We start from the raw sequence: 20941 nt of genomic DNA, 5'->3' as shown, positions 1-20941 counted from the left end.
CGGCCTCCCCGCACCCGGCCCCCGGCTTTCCGGCCAGCGAAGGGCGCGGAGCGGCCGCGGGTCCCCAGCTCGTCGGCGGGCTAACGTGGGTGCCCGGAAACGAGCGCCGCCGGGCCCTGCGCACCGCCACCCCCGAGCTGCCCGGCACCCGCAGAAAAACGGGGGCGCAGACAAGCCGGCCGCGGGCGCCCGCCACCCGAGCCCGCGCGGCGGGACCCACTGCGCCCAAGGGGGGCACCCCCAGGAAGCAGTCCGAGCTCACCCCACCCGCCTGCCCCCCAGGCCGCGGCGGGGCGGGGGCGCCGGGGAGGGGGTGCGGGGCGCCGCGGAGGGGGTGCGGGGCGCCGGGGAGGGGTGCGGGGGGCCGGGGAGGGGGTGCGGGGCGCCCAGCCCTCGGCCAGCCGCTCGGCTCTTTGATCCCCACCGGGCCCCGTCCCCCCGGCCTGCTTTCCCTCCCCGGACCCCCTTCCCAGCGGAAGCCCGAAGATAAATGAATAGTCAGAGGCGGGAGGGGGCGGTCCTCCCCGGCGCCCCCGGCCCCGCGCTCCCCGCCCCTTCTCCTCGCTCCCTTTGCGCGCTCTGGGTGGCACTGCCTTCGCTGCATCCACAACAAGCCTCTGATTAATGAGGCGCCCGGGCCGCCGGGCCCCCACCCCTTCCCGGGCCCTCCAGCCTCCGCGCGGGGGGAGGGGACGGGCGGGAAAAGCGACCGAGGGAGGAGGGGGCGGGGGCGCCGCGCGGCCCGCCCCGTTCCCAGCCCGGCGCGCCATTGGCTCGGGGCGCCGTCGGTCCGGGGGCGCGGCCGCCAATGCGGGGCGCGGCGGGGGAGGAGCGGCCGGCGGCCCCGCGCTCGTGTGTGCCTGCGTAACGCCGAGTCACATGTTGTTTTGCTCTTCTTAGTTCAGTCACTCGGTGCGCGATGTGTTACTCACTGTTCAACTGGGACCCAGACGAGCAGGAGTCGCCGTTGGCAGCAGCAGCCGCAGCAGCAGCCGCAGCAGCAGCTCCGGCGGCGGCGGCGGCGCGGACCCCGAGTCCCCCGGCGCACCCCGGTGGCCCGGAGCGCAGCCCCGAGAAGGCGGCGGCCGCAGCCCCAGTGCAGCCGCGAACGGCTTAGGCTCCGGCCCGGCGGCGGCGGCGGCGGCGGCGCGGAGCCCCGGACTCTCCCCATCCAGCGCGTTATCCCGGCGGCCGCGCAGCCGGAGACCCTGGAGAGGGAGCGGCCGCGCCAAGTTGGGCACCGGGGGACGGCAGCCGACCGCGATCCGGGCATCCTCAGGGGGACCCCCGGCGGCGGCGGCGGCCAGAGCCCGGAGGGGCGCTACGCCACAGCGCGCCATCCTCCTCCCGTTCGCTCCACTTGATTTCTCTCCACCTTTCGCGCAGGAGGGGCGCTCGTGCCGGCGAGCGAGGGGAGCGGCGCCCCCGGCCGCGCCTCCCGCCCCCTCCCCTCCCGCCACTGGGTCGGGGCGGCCAGGACTGAAGCCCCCAGGATGGCGAGCCCGCCGCTGAACGCGCTCCCCGCCCCGGCCGGGGCCGCGGGCGGCGGCGGGAGCGCGGGGGGCGGCGGCCCCAACCTCAACAACAACAACAACAACCACAGCGTGCGCAAGTGCGGCTACCTGAGGAAGCAGAAACACGGCCACAAGCGCTTCTTCGTGCTCCGCGGCCCCGGCGGCGGCGGCGGCGCGGGCGGCGACGAGCCGGGGGCGGGCGGGGGGCAGCCGCCGCAGCCCCCCCGGCTCGAGTACTACGAGAACGAGAAGAAGTGGAAGAACAAGTCGGGGGCCCCGAAGCGGGTGATCGCGCTGGACTGCTGCCTGAACATCAACAAGCGCGCCGACGCCAAGCACAAGTACCTCATCGCCCTCTACACCAAGGACGAGTACTTCGCCGTGGCGGCCGAGAACGAGCAGGAGCAGGAGGGCTGGTACCGCGCGCTCACCGACCTGGTCAACGAGGGCCGCGCGGGCGCCGGCGACGCGCCCTCCGCGCGCTGCGCCGCCAGCTCCGCGTCCTGCAGCGCCTCCCTGCCCGGCCCCGGCGCCTTCGGGGGCTCGGCCGGCGCCGCCGACGACAACTACGGGCTCATCGCGCCCGCCACCTCGGTCTACCGCGAGGTCTGGCAGGTGAACCTGAAGCCCAAGGGCCTGGGCCAGAGCAAGAACCTGACCGGCGTGTACCGCCTGTGCCTGTCGGCGCGCACCATCGGCTTCGTGAAGCTCAACTGCGAGCAGCCGTCGGTCACGCTGCAGCTGATGAACATTCGCCGCTGCGGCCACTCGGATAGCTTCTTCTTCATCGAGGTGGGCCGCTCGGCCGTCACGGGCCCCGGCGAGCTGTGGATGCAGGCCGACGACTCGGTGGTGGCGCAGAACATCCACGAGACCATCCTGGAGGCCATGAAGGCGCTCAAGGAGCTCTTCGAGTTTCGGCCGCGCAGCAAGAGCCAGTCTTCGGGCTCCTCCTCCACGCACCCCATCAGCGTGCCCGGCGCGCGGCGCCACCACCACCTGGTCAACCTGCCCCCCAGCCAGACCGGCCTGGTGCGCCGCTCGCGCACCGACAGCCTGGCCGCCACGCCTCCGGCCGCGGCGGGCGCCAAGGGCAGCTCCTGCCGGGTGCGCACGGCCAGCGAGGGAGACGGCAGCGCGGGCGCGGCGGGGGCAGGCGGCTGCAGGCCCGTGTCGGTGGCGGGGAGCCCCATGAGCCCCGGACCGATGAGGACGCCACTGAGCCGCTCGCACACCCTGAGCAGCGGCTGCGGCGGCCATCCGAGCAAGATGCTGCTGGCGCCGGCAGGGGGTGCCCTGCAACACAGCCGCTCCATGTCCATGCCCGTGTCCCACTCTCCCCCGGCGGCCACCAGCCCTGGCAGCCTCTCGTCCAGCAGTGGGCACGGCTCGGGCTCCTACTCGCTGCCTCCAGGCCCACACCCGCACCTGCCGCACCCCCTGCACCATCACCAGGGCCAGCGGCCCTCCAGTGGCAGTGCCTCTGCCTCGGGCTCCCCCAGCGATCCCGGTTTCATATCCCTGGATGAGTATGGCTCCAGCCCTGGCGACTTGAGAGCCTTTTGCAGCCACCGAAGCAACACTCCTGAGTCCATCGCAGAGACCCCACCTGCCAGAGAGGGCAGTGGGGGTGAGCTGTATGGGTATATGACCATGGACAGGCCCCTGAGCCACTGTGGCCGCCCCTACCGCAGAGTTTCAGGGGACGGGGCTCAGGACTTGGACAAAGGGCTGAGGAAGAGGACTTATTCACTGACCACACCTGCCCGACAGCGGGCAGTGCCCCAGCCCTCCTCCGCATCTCTGGATGAGTACACCCTGATGCGGGCCACCTTTTCCGGCAGCTCGGGCCGTCTCTGCCCCTCCTGCCCGGCGTCCTCTCCCAAAGTGGCTTACAACCCCTACCCCGAGGACTACGGAGACATAGAGATCGGCTCCCACAGGAGCTCCAGCAGTAACCTGGGGGTAGATGATGGCTACATGCCGATGACCCCTGGTGTGGCCCCGCTCGTGGGTGGGGGTAGCTGTAAGAGTGACGACTACATGCCCATGAGCCCAACCAGTGTGTCTGCCCCCAAGCAGATCCTACAGCCCCGGGTTCCCACGTCAGCCTTGCCCCCCACTGGAGCTGGGGTACCAGCAGCAGCCTCTGCAGCTGGGAGAGGCTTTGCAGTCCACGGGGGCAGTTACAAGACCAGCTCCCCTGCAGAGAGCTCCCCAGAGGACAGTCGGTACATGCGTATGTGGTGTGGCTCCAAGCTGTCCATGGAGAATCCTGACAGCAAGCTGCTTTCCAATGGGGACTACCTCAACATGTCCCCCAGTGATGCGGGTACTTCCTGTACCCCACCCGACTTCTTCTCAGCTGCCTTGCACAGTGGTGGAGAAGTACTCAAGGGAGTACCCGGCTACTGCTACAGCTCCTTGCCTCGGTCTTACAAGGCTCCTTACACCTGCAATGGGGACAACGACCAGTATGTACTCATGAGCTCCCCAGTGGGGCGGATCCTGGAAGAGGACAGGCAAGAGCAACAGACCAGTCCGCAGCCGCTGGCCACCCCAGTGAGCACCCAATTGGCCAGCACCTTCGGGCCCAGCGGGAGCAGCCACATCCAACCTCACCACCCAGCAGTGCCTTCACCCATGAGGCAGAGCACCAGCAGCCGGCCAGAGGGATTCCTGAACCAACGCTGCCGGGCAGTGCGGCCCACTCGCCTGTCCCTGGAGGGGCTTCAGACTCTGCCCAGCATGCACGAATACCCTCTGCCCCCAGAACCCAAGAGCCCCGGCGAGTACATCAACATTGACTTTGTCGAGGCTGGAGCTCGCCTTTCCCCACCGGCTCCTCCACTGCTGGCGTCGGCGGCCTCGTCTTCCTCGCTGCTGTCAGCCAGTAGCCCAGCCTCCTCCCTGGGTTCTGGCACCCCTGGGACCAGCAGCGACAGCCGGCAACGCTCTCCTCTCTCAGATTACATGAACCTTGACTTCAGCTCGCCCAAGTCACCCAAACCGGGTACCCAGAGCGGGGACCCCGTGGGCTCCTTGGATGGCCTTCTGTCGCCTGAGGCCTCCTCGCCCTACCCGCCGCTGCCCCCACGCCCCTCCGCCACTCCTTCTTCAGCCTCCTCCCAGCAGCCGCAGCCACCCCTGCCGCCGCCACCAGGGGAGCTGTACCGCCTGCCTGCGGTGTCTGTCGCTGCCACCTCCCAGGGCCCCAGCGCTGCCTCGTCTTCATCCTCCGAGACTGGGGATAATGGTGACTACACCGAGATGGCCTTTGGTGTGGCTGCCACCCCGCCACAACCTATCGCGGCACCCCCAAAGCCAGAAAGTGCCCGTGTGACCAGCCCGACGCCTGGCGTGAAGAGGCTGAGTCTCATGGATCAGGTGTCAGGGGTCGAAGCCTTCCTGCAGGCTAGCCAACCCCCAGACCCACACCGGGGGGCCAAGGTCATCCGCGCCGACCCGCAGGGGGGCCGTCGCCGGCACAGCTCGGAGACCTTCTCCTCAACCACCACTGTGACCCCCGTGTCCCCGTCCTTCGCTCATAATCCTAAGCGCCACAACTCTGCCTCCGTGGAAAATGTCTCTCTCAGGAAAAGTGGCGAAGGCGGTGGCAGTGGTGTGGGGGTAGGCCTTGGAGGGGGAGATGAGCCACCCAGATCCCCCCACCAGTCGCAGCCGGCACTTTCTGTGCCGTCGCTTCCCCAACAGCCAAGGCCTTGGACACAGAGCCAGTCTGTGGGGTTAATAGGCTGCCCTGGGGGCAGTGGTTCTCCCATGCGTAGGGAGACCTCTGCTGGCTTCCAGAATGGTCTCAACTACATCGCCATTGACGTGAGGGAGGAGACGGGGCTGTTACCCCTGCAGCAGCAGCAGCAGCAGCCAGGAGAGAAGAACTCCTGGGGCCGGAACCATGGCCTTGGTGGTCTCATCAACACTGTAGGTGGTGGCAGCACCAGTGGGGTCTGTGGGGGGCCAGGCCCTGGCACCCTGCCCTCCACCAACGCCTACGCGAGCATTGACTTCTTGTCACATCACCTGAAGGAGGCTGCTGTCGTGAAAGGTGAGGAGGAAGGACGGGGAAGTTCCTGAGTGATTTGGGGCTTCACTGTTTTTTCCTTTTTTGGGTACCTTGACCTAAATGCCAGAATATTGGCCTTTGGCTCCCGTATTCTCCTCTTTCCTCAAAGCACTTGCCAAGTACAGTCAAATAGTCTCTGAGATGAACAAGAAGCTTCCAACGCGGGAGACTTTGATGTTTTTTAGATCCAGCCCGTTTCTTTTTTTCCCACTCTCCGTCTCTTCCCATCTGTTGACATTATGGAAGTCCTGCTTAGGTGGGCCAAACCAGGGAGGCACTAAGCAGGGCATTCCTAGTCTTTGTCCTGGAGAGTTCTGGGGAGGTGCATCCAGGTCCTCACTGCTCCCAAAGGCTGCAGCCTTCACTTTTCTCTCTGAGTTCCTGTAGCTGGAAACCAGAGTCTCCAAGTTTGTAAAGAACAGACCCTAAAATCTGCGTCCGTAATGAGCATCCATTTCGCTGGTTGCTGAGCAGTTAAGTTTTACATCTAGACCATAGATGAGTTATTTTTTTCTGAAAGGGGTGAAAAGGCAACGCTTTCGAGAAGTGGTTCTCAACCTTTGAACGGATGCGGGAATGTTTGTTAAAACATGGGTTCCTGGGCTCTGTGAACCTCAGAGCTTCTGATTCATGGTCTAGGGTGTGGCCCAGGGCTGGCTTTTCTACTAAGTTGCCAGGTTATGCCGATGCTGATTCTCTGGGGACCTTACTTGGTGCTGCCTTGGTGTTAGAATCACCTGGGAGACTTGAGAAATTATCTGCCTGGACCTCACCAGGTGAAAGAAAAGGTGAAATCAGAGGTGTAGAGCCGGGGCAGCCACAGTTCCCCGAGCTCTCCAGATGACTTTAACGTGCAGCCAGAATTTAGAATCGGTGCTTTAGAGGGAAGGAAAGACAAGACCCCTGGTCTCTTCTCGGACAATTGAATGTGACAGTGCTCTGTATTTGCTCAAGTTCTCATCAGACACCGGTGGGGAGAGAAGTGTGTGTGTACTTCGCAGCTGGCAGTGCGTCCTGGTGGTCTCACACTTGACATGTGAGGGAGGAAAGAGTGGTCTAAGTGGGGTGAATGTGGAGTTCCAGAGGGTTTCTTCTTTAATCCTGTAGCTGGTTCTTTGCTGAGTTGCTAGCAGAGGGGTGGAGAGGCTCTAAGGAGACCGTAAAACACATAGTAGCAGGAGATGCTGGCCTGAGGTGGACAGTCTGCCGGGGTTACAAAGTGATGACTGAGCTGCCTTGGGGATCCATTTGCCTTTTGTTCTGAAGATAAACAGACCAGTTTAATTGTTACTGAAATCTAGAGTATGTTTTACTGTGTTTTTTTGGGACTGTTACTTCGTGGGATTTCGAATGATAGCTGTAGGGTAAATCTCCCATTATTCTACGGTAATGGAGGAAAAACTGTTCCGTTTTTTATTAAAACCGTCAAGTCAACGATGAAAACAGGCTCAGAGAATTATCAGGAGCACAGCTCCTTGGCATCTGATTAAATCAATTGGGAGTCGTCTGAGTGGATCCCATAAAAGATGACTCTCAAGTGAAGGTCGCTTTGCTTGGGGTTATCCTAAACACCACAGGTTTGGCTGAGAAACTGCTAATGCGTCAGGGAGTTGCTGGCGAAGGCCTAGACCATGTCAGCACACCAGCACAGGTATAGCTGATACAGAAAACACACACACACACACATACATGCGTGCTCATTTGGTGTGCTCAAACGAGTTTATGCCATGCCAGTGACTCTGTTCTGTCCAAATCTGCCTCTGGTGAGAAAAACCCTGTGAGAACGTGATACGTTTTACTGTTTTTTTTTTTTTTGTGTGTGTGTGTGTGTGTGTGTGTGTGGAATAGGCGGTAAAAGCCTGGCCTGGATTCCACTGGGGCCCCAGGAAGGATAAGCGCTTGTCGTCTGCGTCTGCAGGCCTGAAAGAATGCAGAACCTTTCCCATAAAGTAGATTCAGAAATGGGGTTCACGTGTGACATAATGCCCTTTTCAGATCACTGAACGTTTTCGACTGCCGGAGCTAAGTTTATTTAGGGACCTGGTTTAGCTTGTTGTGTTGAAGCTTTCCCACCAGTATGAAATTGCCCTCAGCCTATAGGATTCACGATTCCGAAATCAAAACAGCGTTTTGCGCGTTCTGTGGCTGCTGAGCAAGGATGGGTGACCGTTTCGGCGGCTGCTTTTCCAGAGTGTGTGTGGATTCTGTTGTAAACACTCTTTTCAAAAGGAAAATGGCTGTTTTTTAAGCAACCTGGGTAATTGCAGTTGATCCAGTGGCCCAAAGTCACAGTTTTTGTTTTATTTTTGAGGAAGATCTAAATGTTAAACGGATGTCTAGTGAACAAACTCAATCACAAAGAACAGTACAACAGGGAAGGCCAGTATAGCATCTTTCTTTATTAACGTAGCAAGTAAGTTGTGGTCTGTGGGCCAGAAAGAGAACATTCAGAAACTCAAAACGAACATCCACTTTTGTTTAACTCACGTGTGTGTAGACACTTATTTGTGGTGCTTATAAATGGAAAGTTCACAGTAGATCGATGTCCTTTGAGAGAATGATTGATAGTAGCAAGACCTGCAAAGATTTCTTTGAAGATGAAATAGGAAAAGGACTTCCTTGGTTGCTGCCTGCCTTGCCCTGGCCCTTAGATGTGGCATTTGTTCCCACGTAGAGCCCCTCGTGCTCAGCACGGAGAAGCTTAACTAGTTATGCCGACGCAGAGTCGTTTGGGGTGGTGTTGAGAGTTTGCAGAAGTGGTGGCAGAGGGGAAAGGTTCCAGTAACCTTTGATAGTTGTTTACAGTAGAGTTGGGAACAGGAGTAGGGTTTAAAGTCTAAAGCCAATTAAAAAATTGGTACACCCTATGTATATAGTTTTTTTATGGGTCCAAACCAAATAAAAAAATTTTAATTCCAAATTACGCAACTTCTTTGGGGACAGCGGAAGTTTACTCGTCATGTGTATTGTGCATATGTGTGTATAGGAAATTCTCACCAATTTGTTAGGGTTTTGTTGTTTGGTGTCTGGAAATATGTTACTAAGGTCATGCTTTAAAGCTGCTTTAGAAATTTGCTTAATATTTATTTGTGTGTTTCGATTGGTTTATACCGTAAAAGTATGCTCCTGTAGTGTTTGTCTTTAGTGGGATTTTTATTCTAAAATTGATTTGTAGATGTGTATAAGAGATGAGATAAATATTACCACTGAAGGCATGTGTATTTAAATTTCGTTTGATAAAAGGACTCTCAGTGGGTATCATATAGAGAATTATAGGACAAAAGAAACGTTTCCAAAGGAACAATGGAGTCCTGATTTAATGTTTAAAAGTATTGCCTGTTGAAACTTGAAGCGGCAGATTTGAATACCTTTAGAAATCCAATCAGATGACTTGACAAACCACATAACCTTTATTTTTTCGCTGTTGTGCTTTAGGCGGCCAGCTCTTGTCGTAATAAAATAATGTTATACCCTGGCCCTCCCCGATTCCCAGGAACAGATGAGTAAGTTGCTAATGAAAACACGTCCACGTGTTCCTGAATGAAAGTCACGTGACCTGTTTCCTTCACTGAAAGAGAAACTTTTACAAAAATAGTACTTCATGGAAGGAAACCAGGTCTCTAGTCACTGATCTTAATGAGTCATTGTGGCTATAGAAGCAAGTCCCTTCATCCCTGTTCCTCACTTTCTCTACCTGTAAAATGGGCGTGATTGTTATCCTCTCCTTTCTCTGTCCCAGGCCACCACAGGTAAAGGAGATGGTGGCCATCAAGTGTGTTTGAAGCTCCGTCCAGTCGTCCCATTGGTACTTATGATCTTGAAATTGTGAATGTATATAGGAAAGGCAATTAAAAAAACAATAATAAACTCAGAGTACTCTGAAAACGGAGCCCATACCTTTTAAGAAGTGTGCTCCTTTGATAACTTGATCACCAGCTCAACTGCAGTCTCCGAGAAGTATTTTTTCTCTCTTTGTTGAGATTCGTTCACAGATAATTACCGATTGTAATGATGTGGTGTTTTAAATTACACAGTAAAATAACAAGAACAGAATTCTAATCCTGAAACACTTTTGATTACTTTTTATGATTTGTTTATGTACTAAGATGAAAATGTATCATTAGAATATACAATTTTTTTTAATTGATAGTGTTGGCTTTTGATGCAGGATGCATTAAAAGAAAAACAGAATCCTGAGACTTTCAGTTGTTTAATCATCCTTTGTTCAGCCTGGGGTTTTATTCTTTTGGGTTGATTTAATTAGATTGGCTATTCATGCACTGTTTTGACTCGTACCATTGTGCTGTTTGGCTGTCAAACAGGGTAGGAAAACCTCCATGTTTGATTACTTCCTTCTATCCAGAAAAAAAAAATGTAATTGATAATTAATGTTTTATTTTCTTTAGATTTATTTGTATTAAAACGAAGCTCCTTTTTTTTTTGGAGGACAAGCATTTGCAGAGTCTTAGTCTCAGCATGGGTATGATGAATGGGTTTTCTGTTAAAATTCCCACTTACGCATTTTGTGTAGAAGCATAGTTCCAAGAGCTAGTTAACTTTTGGTATCAGATTTGGCAAGTGGAAAGTTTTTTGTTGTTGTTGTTTTTGGGTAACACACAAGTGTCCCCATTTCACCTTAGAAACTTAAAGGAAAATGAAACTTTAGTCTTTTATCTGCATTGCCGATTGGAGTGGGGAAAACGCTCAGAAGCGCAGGGCTGTGGCTCCACCCTCCTAAGCCAGTTCTCCACTCAGGCAATTATAACAGAGTTGAATTCTCAGTAGAATTTCTCTAGTATAGACGTGATCAGAATGCATGTTTCTCTGCAAGATAGGCAAGGCATTTTAATTTTGGCATTTTAATAGAGAAACAAAAACAGAATTGTACAAATCTCTAAAATTATCACTTTTAGACATTGTTACTTATCAGGTCTTGGGTTTTGTGAAAACAATGCTATCCAATTTTAAACAGGAACACTCTCTGTTCATTTTATTTAGTGTGAATGTATTCCTCAAGATTGCCGTGATTGTTTTGCATCATTTAAGACAGATTTCTCTAGACGGAGCTCAATGTAGATTTTTCTGAAGAGAGTCAGTGCAGCCATCACTCAAGACCGAGAAAATGCTGAGCTTGATGACTGCTTCTGAATACTGGATGTCTTTCAAAAATAGCTGTGGAGACCTGCATTAATTGTGTACTAAAATAAAATACACAGAAGTTTGAATAGCAAGAGTTGGAGTGTGTGTTGTATGCTAGCATTTTTCTCCGTGGGCTCAAGTAATGTAAGAAATCTCTGGGTTGATAGCCTTCTTTGCTTAATTGGGTTCATTGTATTAGAATATGGAACTAGAATTGAGTTAAAACTTAAGGGCAGCATGTTTACAAATGAAAAAGTAGTCAGTTTAGTGGTTCTGATTTCTGTTACACTGGACAGTCATTAAATTTGGGTAAACTCACTTTTACATATTCAAAGACTTGGCATTGTAAAATTTCAGCAAGGGAACAGGTCTTTAAGTTTTACCTGCACGTATCTGTCGTACATGATATTTATGGACTCAATAAATACTTATAAAGTATTCATCATTTATTATGCTTTTATTGAAGTCTTGGAATATTTGGTCAAAATATGCTCAGTAATATATTTTCAAGATAAATGATCGTATGTATTGCACTTTGCACTTACTGTATCTTTTAATAGCAATTTTTTTAAGTTTTCCAGAAATAATTATTTGAGTGACATTCATGTGTGGGTGTGTTATGTGTGTGGTTGTCTGTATGTGTGTATTGTGAGTGTGGTTGTGTGTTCGTGTGTATTTTTGTGTGTGTGTGTGGTTGTGTATATGTATTTGTGTGTCTGTGTGTGTGTGGTTGTGTGTCTGTTTATTTTGTGTGCGTGTGGTTGTGTATGTATGTATTTGTGTGTCTGTGTGTGTGTGGTTGTGTGTATGTGTAGCCTTTCGTAATATCTAATCATGTAACAGGATTGGTGTGGCTTTATTTTTTTTCTCCTAAATTGTACTCAAATACTAAGTAATGACTTTAAGTCGTACCGTTATTTTAAGCTATCCCTAGGGTATTGGTATCAATACTTAGGGAATTATTATGATATAGTAATTTCAGCTTTTTCAGTGCATAGAAATAAGTAATATGATATACTTCATTATATTAAGTGATTTTAATAGTTACCTTAAAATCCATGTAGCTATGTTAAGACTGACTCGTGCTTTTGTGTACTATTACTCTTGGAAACTCTATAGGGCGGTTATACTCTGTCCTGTAGGGTCGCTATGAGTCGGAATCGACTCGATGGCACTGGGTTGGTGGGAATGCTGGAGAAACATATCAGTGTGACACAGTGCTGTCTGTTTACAAATACCAGAATAGCTACTTGAATTAGTTCATCTTTGTTTTTACACAAATGCAACCCAGCAGTCCCAAAATTTGGTGGACAGTTGATGAGTCTGAGAGAGTGCCATCGAAGTTGGATATGATGAGATTCTAACATTGTTTCTGATCAGTATTGAAAGATAATTGCAGACCTCGCTCCCCTTTGGGTCAAAAGAATTGCTTTTTTCTCACTTCATCGTTTTAACACATTTTCATACGTGTTGTATCACGTAATACTAAAAAAACAAAAACATAATATGGGCAAGGCAACCCAGATCTCCGTTTTTTTGGAATAAAGAACCTACAGCTTAGAAAGGCCAAGTGACTTGCTCAAGACCGCAGAGTCAGAAGGAATAGGGCTGAGTTGAAGTATAAGAAAATCTTGTTTTTATAGCATTTTCATATGATCCAACCCCATAACATCTTTTGACGCCCAGTGCTGTTTACATTATGTCACATTGTTGCCAGGCCATATAAATTGTCTACTTTGGAAGCACAATAGTTAAGATTTACCTAAGACCCCGTTAACATTGTTTATTTGACTTGGGTGGTAATTGCTTAATTTCTTTTTTATTCTACACTTAATCGTTTCTGGTAAAATGGGGACTATTAGGGAAAATGAGTGGACAAGGTAGGAAATCTTCCTAAATTTCATGCCAGTGTTCAGATCTGCCAGTTGGAAGAGCTTCGAATTTGATACTAATTTCAAGGCCCTCATTTTGTCAATGAATTGAAGAGCTGACCATCAAGTTACTGGTACATCATCTGCTCTGGTGGCTTCCAGCCCAGTTTCCTGGCTCTACAGTGGTCTGGAGAGGTGGAAGACTTTTATTCCTCCAGGTGTTTTTAGCATGTATCTGTATGTTAAAGCACGCTGTATATTATACTTGGTTAAACACTCTTTAACCTCAATCCATTAAAACTCTTTGGACTCATTGCGGCAATACTGTTTAAATCTTGACAGTCAGAGAAAAATACAAAGACTTTTGACCATAAAAGTTTGGGAGCCATGATCTAGTAATGTTTCTTTGTTTATTTTACAGTTGTGAAAACAAGCTGAGGGAGGTTGGGTGACTTGTCCAAGGTCATTGTCTTTATTAGCGGTAGAGGTGTTTGTAAACATTATCAAGAAAGAAAAGAATAATGAGTTACAAACTATTTGATATGTATCTGTTGGTTTTTTTGTTTACTGACGAATAACTTTCCCACAGGATAGTCCCTATTTAAAACAAGTTAGCCTTTTGATTATTAGCCTTTTGACCACGGAACATTTAATAAGTTGCTGCATGTATACATACAGTGGGCAGAAACAGAATAAAGAGGCACCTAAGTAAGAAAATATGTAAATCAGGAAAACACAGCTGTTGACGATCCTTTGGGCAATGTTTACCAAAGAAACAGAGTAGTGAAGGTTTGGAATGTATTCAAGGTGAAGTTTCTTACTTGTTAAAAAAAAAAAAAGGTAATGCAAATTTAAAGACCTGTATTATCTGGAAAATTTCAAGTCCTTCCTCTCTGTAGATTGTTTCAACCTGGACAGCAGGTCCAATAATTAACAAGGCAGCCTCAGTTTTTTAGTCACTAACTGTGTGTCTTCAAGATTCGTTTATTCTGTAAGTGAAATATCAGATACTCATTTTGAGTAAGTCCATTAACGGTTTCCCAAGAAATGAGTCATTAAGCTATGTAATGATGAGTTTATTTGAAAACTAACCAATTTCGGATTTGCCTAAGAACAGATAAGTAACTAATCAATCTTGGTAGGTGGTTATCTTCTGGGGGGGTGATTATTTTACCGGTGCCATTGTTATTTTTAAGATTTTTTTTTTTCCTGAGAAAAATAATTTAACTAAATTTTTATATAAAAAGGAGTGGTTTTCGAACAAATTTAATTGAATAAAAGCTGTCACCCTTCTGCTGACATGAATATAAACCCCCTTCTAAAAGCATAAAGGAATACTTCAGCAAACGCATAAAAATTCATAAGGCATCCATATATATATATATTTTTTAATTTTTAATACGCTAATATATGGCCTTGTGCTATCACGGGTGATTCAGTGTTTTGTTGACATTAGCCGTCAGTCTCTTCAACATCCTAGAAGGGAATAGGACTTCTTAGCAGATGGCAGCCTCGGGGCCATCCATGGGTCTGCCATTATGAGCAATATGCACGAGTAATCCACCCCAGCAGCACTGTTGACAACAGGCTAATGATTGGAGACTGTCTGCTTCGCGGGATCAACAAAATAGAAAAATATCCCCCCCTTACCATCCGAGATTAATGGAGCGGTGAAAAAAAAAAAAGAGTTCCCACTAGCCTGCCTTAGAGTGGTGGGTGTATTGAGCACTTATCACGTTAGAGAAATAAAGGGAATAAAGACTCAGATGCTTATCTAGGGAGTCATGATCTGTAAGTCCGGATGTCTTTTCCTGGGTGAGGTTTGGCGCTCTTAGGTGCAATCTTTCTTCTGCGGAACTGGGAATTGCGTAGTCACGTCCGTTGCCTGGTGCTCTGTTGTGGTCACCTAAAATAGGGGCTGAAGTCAGTGACTATTTGATCCTCGTGAATTCCTAGGTCTCTTGTAGAATCCATCCCTAAACTCCATCATCTGTTCCTGCCGTGCCAGGGACCAGCTCATGTTCACGTGGGCTGTGCTGCTTGCTTTTTTTTGTTTAGGTCTTTGGATGGCCTTTGATAGATGGATAAGGAGGGGGGAGGGAGTGTGAAATAGTGGGAGAAGTTTTGGAAATAGGCCAGGATGTTCTTACTAAATTTAAAAACTATGCAACGCATACTTTAGAAACTCCAGACCATAAACAGGATTAAATGATGCATGAATTAAAGCGTGTTGAACAGCTTGTTTTTGTTTGAAGAGGTCAGAAATGGAGGCCCTAGGACTGTAGTGCATTGTCAGTATCACAGGGATCCTGATCTTCTGAGGCAACAGAAATTCCTAGAAAAACCCCGTACCTGGATTACTGAAGTGGTTTGTGGCAAATGTTCATGTTCTTCTATGATACTGGGTACTGTTTTTTCTTTTTTTTTTTACTGTTTTCCTGCATTAAAGCGACACTTTAGATACGCAGCCAAATCACAAAACTAATCACTAAGTGACCCATAAACTCTCCTGGTTACATTTATCAAATGAGTTTAGTGAAACTTTTATAAAAAACCTGTATTATTTCACCAGGTAGACATCTGGTAAATGTACAGTTCAAGCAAAAATGTATTTAGGTATGTTTTGGCAAAATGTGTTCACTTTAAAACTGGAAAACCTCTATTTCTTCTTTAAAATATTATAAATCCCGGGTATAAATTTATTTTAATTGCAGTCAACTTAGCTAGTTGAGTAAAAAATAAATAAATAAAAACCACAATAATGAGCTGTGTGGAAATATTAAATATGAAAGCCTGACAGAACCATTATAAATGTAAACATTATAGAATCTTTAAACTCCCTGTATCATGTAAGGGACACATTCTTTTAAAGCTTATGTGGCTTCCAAATAATAATGACATTTTGGTATCCTTTGGGTCATAACAGCACTTTAAAAATACAGCAGAATCTATTCACCTTGATTCAGTCTTTCTTCTTCTCACTTGTTGCAACTTAATTGATCAGTGATGCTGGTTTATTAGTGGTCTTAGTTCCAAACGAAATAGCTACTGCAATAAAATATCCCAAGTTTTTCCAACATGGCAGATTTAATTAAGTTCATAGAAAAACTCTCTGGGTGATAAGCACCCATCTTAATGAATGGTCTGAGGTTAGCCAGTTCAGCTGGAATGTCCAGGATTCATTGGGTCTTCAGCCATTTCATAAAGGTGGAACAGAGCTGACTTCTGAAGCCAGTCAGCTTACTGAGAGTTCGCTAAGTGCCAACACAGGAGTAGATGTCCTGGAAGATATGGGAGAAATATGAAGCAAGGCCTCTGCTCTTCAGGCCCCTTTATAGTCTGCTCGGACAGCATCCCACCAATGGCTGTTTTCTGGGCAGCTAGTCTGGTTTCCTCAGTAGGTACCCACCCACCCTTCAGGCATTCTTGGCTGAAGACAAAGAATGAGATGTCCCTGCTTGGATTGTGGGTGTCCTTGCTGGAAAATTCTGGTGGCGCCTTTCAGATTTTAATCCCCTACACGCACACGTACGTGGGGTCCGTCAGTTGAGGCAGTATCGTTGAATACGTTTTCTCTCCGGGAAACCATAGGTTTGATTTTACTGCTGTGTCATAATTCCAAGGTACCAGTTTGCTCGGAGCTCTCGGCAGCCTTAACCCATAACTCTCGCCATATTTCTCGTTGTGCCTAGTTTTTGTTGTAAGTGGTAGTATTCCTGTCACTTCTCAGTTGGTAGGTTATTATTGTCTTTGTTCTTCTACTCCTTCTGGATTCTTCCCTGCTTACCCTCAACTGTCACTGAATAAAAGTACTCCTTTAATTTCTGTAACATGAATTTTTTCTTTGAACTCATCCCTTCTTTGGACGCCCTTGTCATATGTTTACATGTATACACATAATGACAAAACTTATATTTTAATATGTATTTAAGTATAGCTACTTGCATAAAACTGTGCCTTTCAAAACAAAATAATCGTTTTGGTTTTCATTAATATTTTTCTCATAAAGCATCCACAAACATTTAATATGATCATAGTTCTTTTCTCATTTTGTTTCAAAATTGCTTGATTTCTCATTTTCATAATTTTCAAATAGGGTTGTTTTTTATTAAGACATGCCTATAACTGTAAGACCATTGGAAACCCTGGTGGTATAGTAGTTAATAGCTATGGCTGCTAACCAGAAGGTCGGCAGTTCAAATCCACCAGCCGCTCTTCAGAAACCCTATGGGGCAGTTTTCCTCTGTCCTTTGGGGTCGCTATGAGTCAGAATTGACTCCACGGCAGTGGGTTCAGTTTTGGTTTCTTTAAGAGCATTAAGATCTGTGGCTGGCACAAATGGTTTGCGATTGGCTGCTTATCTAAAGATTGGAAGTTCAGACCCACCCAGCGACTCTGGGGAAGAAAGGCCAGGTGATCCACTTTCAAAAAGATGACAGCCAAGAAAAAACCTATGGAGTGCAGTTCTACTTGGTAACACGTGGGTTCACCATGAGTTGGAAGTGACTGGACGGCAGTGGGTTGTTCTCGTTTTGTTACTGTAACAGCGTTAAGGTGGATTTTTGAAGCCTTTTTTAAAAAGTGTTTATCCCATCCTTTTTACAGACATCCATGATCTACCCAGGAAAGCCCCCTTCCCTTCATGCGCTAAGGAGGCTTCGTTGCCACTGCCAGCCCCCACTGGTCATAGTGCTTCCTGCTCTGAAAACTTACTGCTGTTCGACCCCTTGCCTTCCACTATGGTGACCACTGTAGTTGGAGGAGGGAAACCACATTTGGCTGGGCAGCTCTGTGTTACCAACCCATCAGGCTGATGTGGCAGTCGGCTCCAGGTGAGTTTCCTGTCGTTCTTACCTTTTACCATCTTTTGCTGTTCTTTCCAAAACTAAACAAAAACGACAGGAACTTCACTTAAGGGCTGCTTGGGAAGGGCGAAAGGTGGGACACGTGGCGGAACAGGAGGGCCAGTGACAGGAAAGGTTGCGTCTGCCTTGTAATTCTTAAATATAACCGAATTATTAAAATTTTAACTTTTTTTTTTTCATTACTCAGATGCCAGTTGTTACATGTTGAAAACCTTCCAAACACTTCACCCATTCGAAAAATATTACAGGGCAGGATAGAAAGAAGTAGGTTGGGTTTTCTAGTTGAAAAGAAAAATAGAAGGTAATGTTAATAAGCCATTTACCTTTGATACCAGGGGGGAGAGGGAATAATTTTGAAGTGTGCTGAACACGTGCAGTATTGTGGGTGGTAGTAAATACTCTGGAAAAGAAAGCAGGGAAGAGTCAGGGAGAAAATGACATTTGAGCCAAACAACCTGTAGGTCCTGAGAGAGCAAGTCATGAGGATTTTTACATGGAGACACCATGTAGGCAAAGAGAGTAAATATCAAGTGCAAAAGCCCTGGGGGTGAAGATTGATATGTACAGAGAAGACAGAGACCAGTACAGCTGACAAAAGGGCATAAGGGAAAGAGTTATAGGTGAGATCAGAGACTTTGGTTCATATTTAACGGTATAAAAGGAAGGTGCGTTGTCTTTGGAACAACATGAAAGCATTTTAAGACTTTTATACCAGAGCCATCTAGTTGTGTCACAATGCGTGTGGCAGCCCTGGATGGTATCTTATACTTAGTGAGGTCAACTCTTGAATTTCTTTCTCAAAAAATTTATATAAAATTTGAAAAGCCCTGAAGTTTTCTAATAGGATGTAGACCAAAACCAAACCAAACCCATTGCTGTCAAGTCAATTCTGACTAATAGAGGCCCTATAGGACAGAGTAGAACTGCCCCATATGGTTTCCAAAGAGTGGTGGTGGACTCGAACTGCCAGCCTTTTGGTTAGCAGCTGAGCTCTTAAGCCCTGTGCCACCAGGGCTCCAGAGTGAAGACACTGAGATATAATTGAGGTTGAGGAAATTGGCGGAAACTTTTCACGAGGTAAACAACAAAATAAAAGGACAAGTGTTTAGCCACTGAATTACATACTTTTTAAAAATCAAAATGTATGTGTATAGCACCTTACAACTTACCAGTTTTCAGGTGCTACTTAATCCTAGTAACGTCCTCATAGGGTAGGTTCTTGTTACTTTATTTGACAAAACTAGGGGTGGGAGATATTAAGTGGCACCCCTAGCTCATGTTGCCTGGCTCTCTGAGCTGTATTGGAAAACCCACTTTCCCAGTCTGTAGAGATTGTTTTTCTTGAAGGCCTGTCGCTATCTGGTTCTGTATCTCCTAGGCAACACGATGCCTTCACTAAAATTAAAAAAAAAAAAAAGTTCCTCTGACAGTTTGTAAGCTGAATCTCTTAGAACTGGGTCTGTGATGTGTGTGGCTCTTTACTCCTAATTCTTGCTTGGGGCTGGGCTTCCAGGAAGTTCCCCAGTGCTGAGGGAGTTTAAGTTTAGGCTGACGAAACACATTGATCTCATCAGTTAATTTAGAAACTAAAATGATAGAAAAAAAAAAAAACCAGTGAAAGTAGCAAATATGTAGATAATTTGTTATTCCACGTATTTCATAGAGATTCTGGCTTAACAGGAAAGCACTAATGGAAGGAGCTTAGAGCTAATGGTGCCAAAAGTTCAGAAAGATTGGTATGCCGTGTGTGAAAGGACCCTGCTCTCCTTTTCACCTCTTGGTGAGGAAAATACACATTTAATAAATGGACTTGATGAGCCAAGTTTGTGCATTGCACTATAAAAAAAAACCAAACCAAACTCATTGCCGTCAAGTCAATTCCAGGTCATAACAACCCTATAGGAAAGAGTAGAACTGGCCCATAGGGTTTTCAAGGAGTGCCTGGTGGATTTGAGCTGCCTACCTTTTGGTTAGCAGCCGTGGCTCTTAACCACTACGCCGCCAGGGTTTCCACATTGTGTTATAGTTTATATAATTGCTCAAACCTGAAGTAGTGTTGTAGATGTATCTTTAGGATTTAGGCTCAGCTTTCTTTAACTTTTCTGTAGTAAGAATACATATAAATAATAAAAAAAAAAAATTTTTTTTTTAATAGCATACATAAAATGTCTTAAAGAAGTTCATTCATTTTTAATGAGATAAGAATCTTTTCCTTTATTTGTTTTCCATGTCTGGTTGCAGATACGTCTTCCAGACCAAAAAAAAGAAAAACCATGAAATTTAAATTTTTACTTCCAAATGTGTGTATTTTAGAAAAGATGTTTGTATTTGTGGACCTCCTGGGTTTCTGTGGTTCATAAGGTAACCCTTGTAAGTGGTATGTGGAAGGAATGATGGCAGGCGACGTGATAAATGAAAGGGAGGAAGGTGGTGGTTTTGTGTTGTTGGAAAAGAAAGGTGTGTTGCCAGGACACCCATGGACCTGCAGAGCTGCCCTTTAGAATCCTCTGTATGTTACAACCTGCCTTATTAGCAAATGGCTAAGATACATCCACAAATAATTTGGTTCACTTGTAGTCTTATTGTATCAGTTCAGAATGGTTTAAATGGTTAGTAAGGTTGCTATTTTTCTTTCTGTTACTCTTGGCTTAGGTCGCTTGAAAGTCTAAATGCTATTGGTCTTAAGTTCAATCAAAGAAGTAGAAGCTGTAAAAGTGCCTGTATCTCTCTAAAGAAAATCAAGAAGATAACAATTATTTTTTTTTTAATTCATCTATGCTAAGTATCACAAAGTTTAAACAACTAAAAATTTTTAAATCTGAGGGATGTTCTCTTGGACTGAATTTATAATATGTGATATAGTTATTATATATTCCTCAGAAATCTGCTTGTCTCCTGATTTTGTCATTTTAATATTAGAGATGTGGTTAAGAAGTTATGTCTCTTCTAAAGCTCATTCTTAAAAATCTTGAAGAGTTCATGTACTGCTTAGACAAATCTGGCACATGTCCCTGTAAATGATCACTCATAGTCCACCTTTTTTTTTTTTATATAATTGTATTTATTTTTTTGTTGTTGAGAATAGACACAGCAAAGCATACCCTAGTTCAGCAGTTTCGGCATGTATATATACAATTTCTCCATATACTTGTAGTTTCTACATGTACAGTTCAGACATTGATTACATTCTTTGAGTTGTGCATCCATTCTCACCCTCCTTTTCTGAGTTGTTCCTCCCCCATGAACATAAACTTACTGCCCCCCCCGGAGGTTCCTATCTAACCTTTCGAGTTGCTGTTTTCAATTCGATCCCATATAGGTAGTTCTTAACTTCCTTTTAATGTAAGAAATGATTTTTTTTTTTTTTAATTAATTGGAAAGTTTTCCCCATATCCAGAACTTTTAGCAGTTTGGGAAATCTTGTCTTTATAAAGTGTTTTATTTTTTCCTGCTGCTTTCTTCTCCTTT

The 20941-nt window shown here is 47.3% G+C and overlaps 1 protein-coding gene across 2 annotated transcripts in view; it reads left to right on the top strand.

The window, feature by feature from the left end:
* Positions 1-1378: 1378 nt before the first annotated feature.
* Positions 1379-20941, top strand: part of IRS2 (insulin receptor substrate 2) — a 30747-nt gene continuing 11184 nt past the window's right edge. Inside the window, exons 1-2 of one of the 2 annotated variants that reach the window (XM_049867513.1) lie at positions 1379-5580; positions 17214-17440. In XM_049867513.1, the coding sequence (XP_049723470.1) occupies positions 1494-5580; positions 17214-17422 (4296 nt within the window). In that variant the 5' untranslated portion in view covers positions 1379-1493 and the 3' untranslated portion in view covers positions 17423-17440. The remainder of the gene's footprint in view (positions 5581-17213; positions 17441-20941) is intronic. The other variant, XM_049867514.1, reaches the window with a different exon arrangement.

The sequence above is a fragment of the Elephas maximus genome, chromosome 23 (assembly GCF_024166365.1).
Source record: "Elephas maximus indicus isolate mEleMax1 chromosome 23, mEleMax1 primary haplotype, whole genome shotgun sequence".
Lineage (NCBI taxonomy): Eukaryota > Metazoa > Chordata > Mammalia > Proboscidea > Elephantidae > Elephas > Elephas maximus.
The sequence above is the reverse complement of the archived record's forward strand: the minus strand, read 5'-3'. Positions and strand labels throughout refer to the sequence as shown.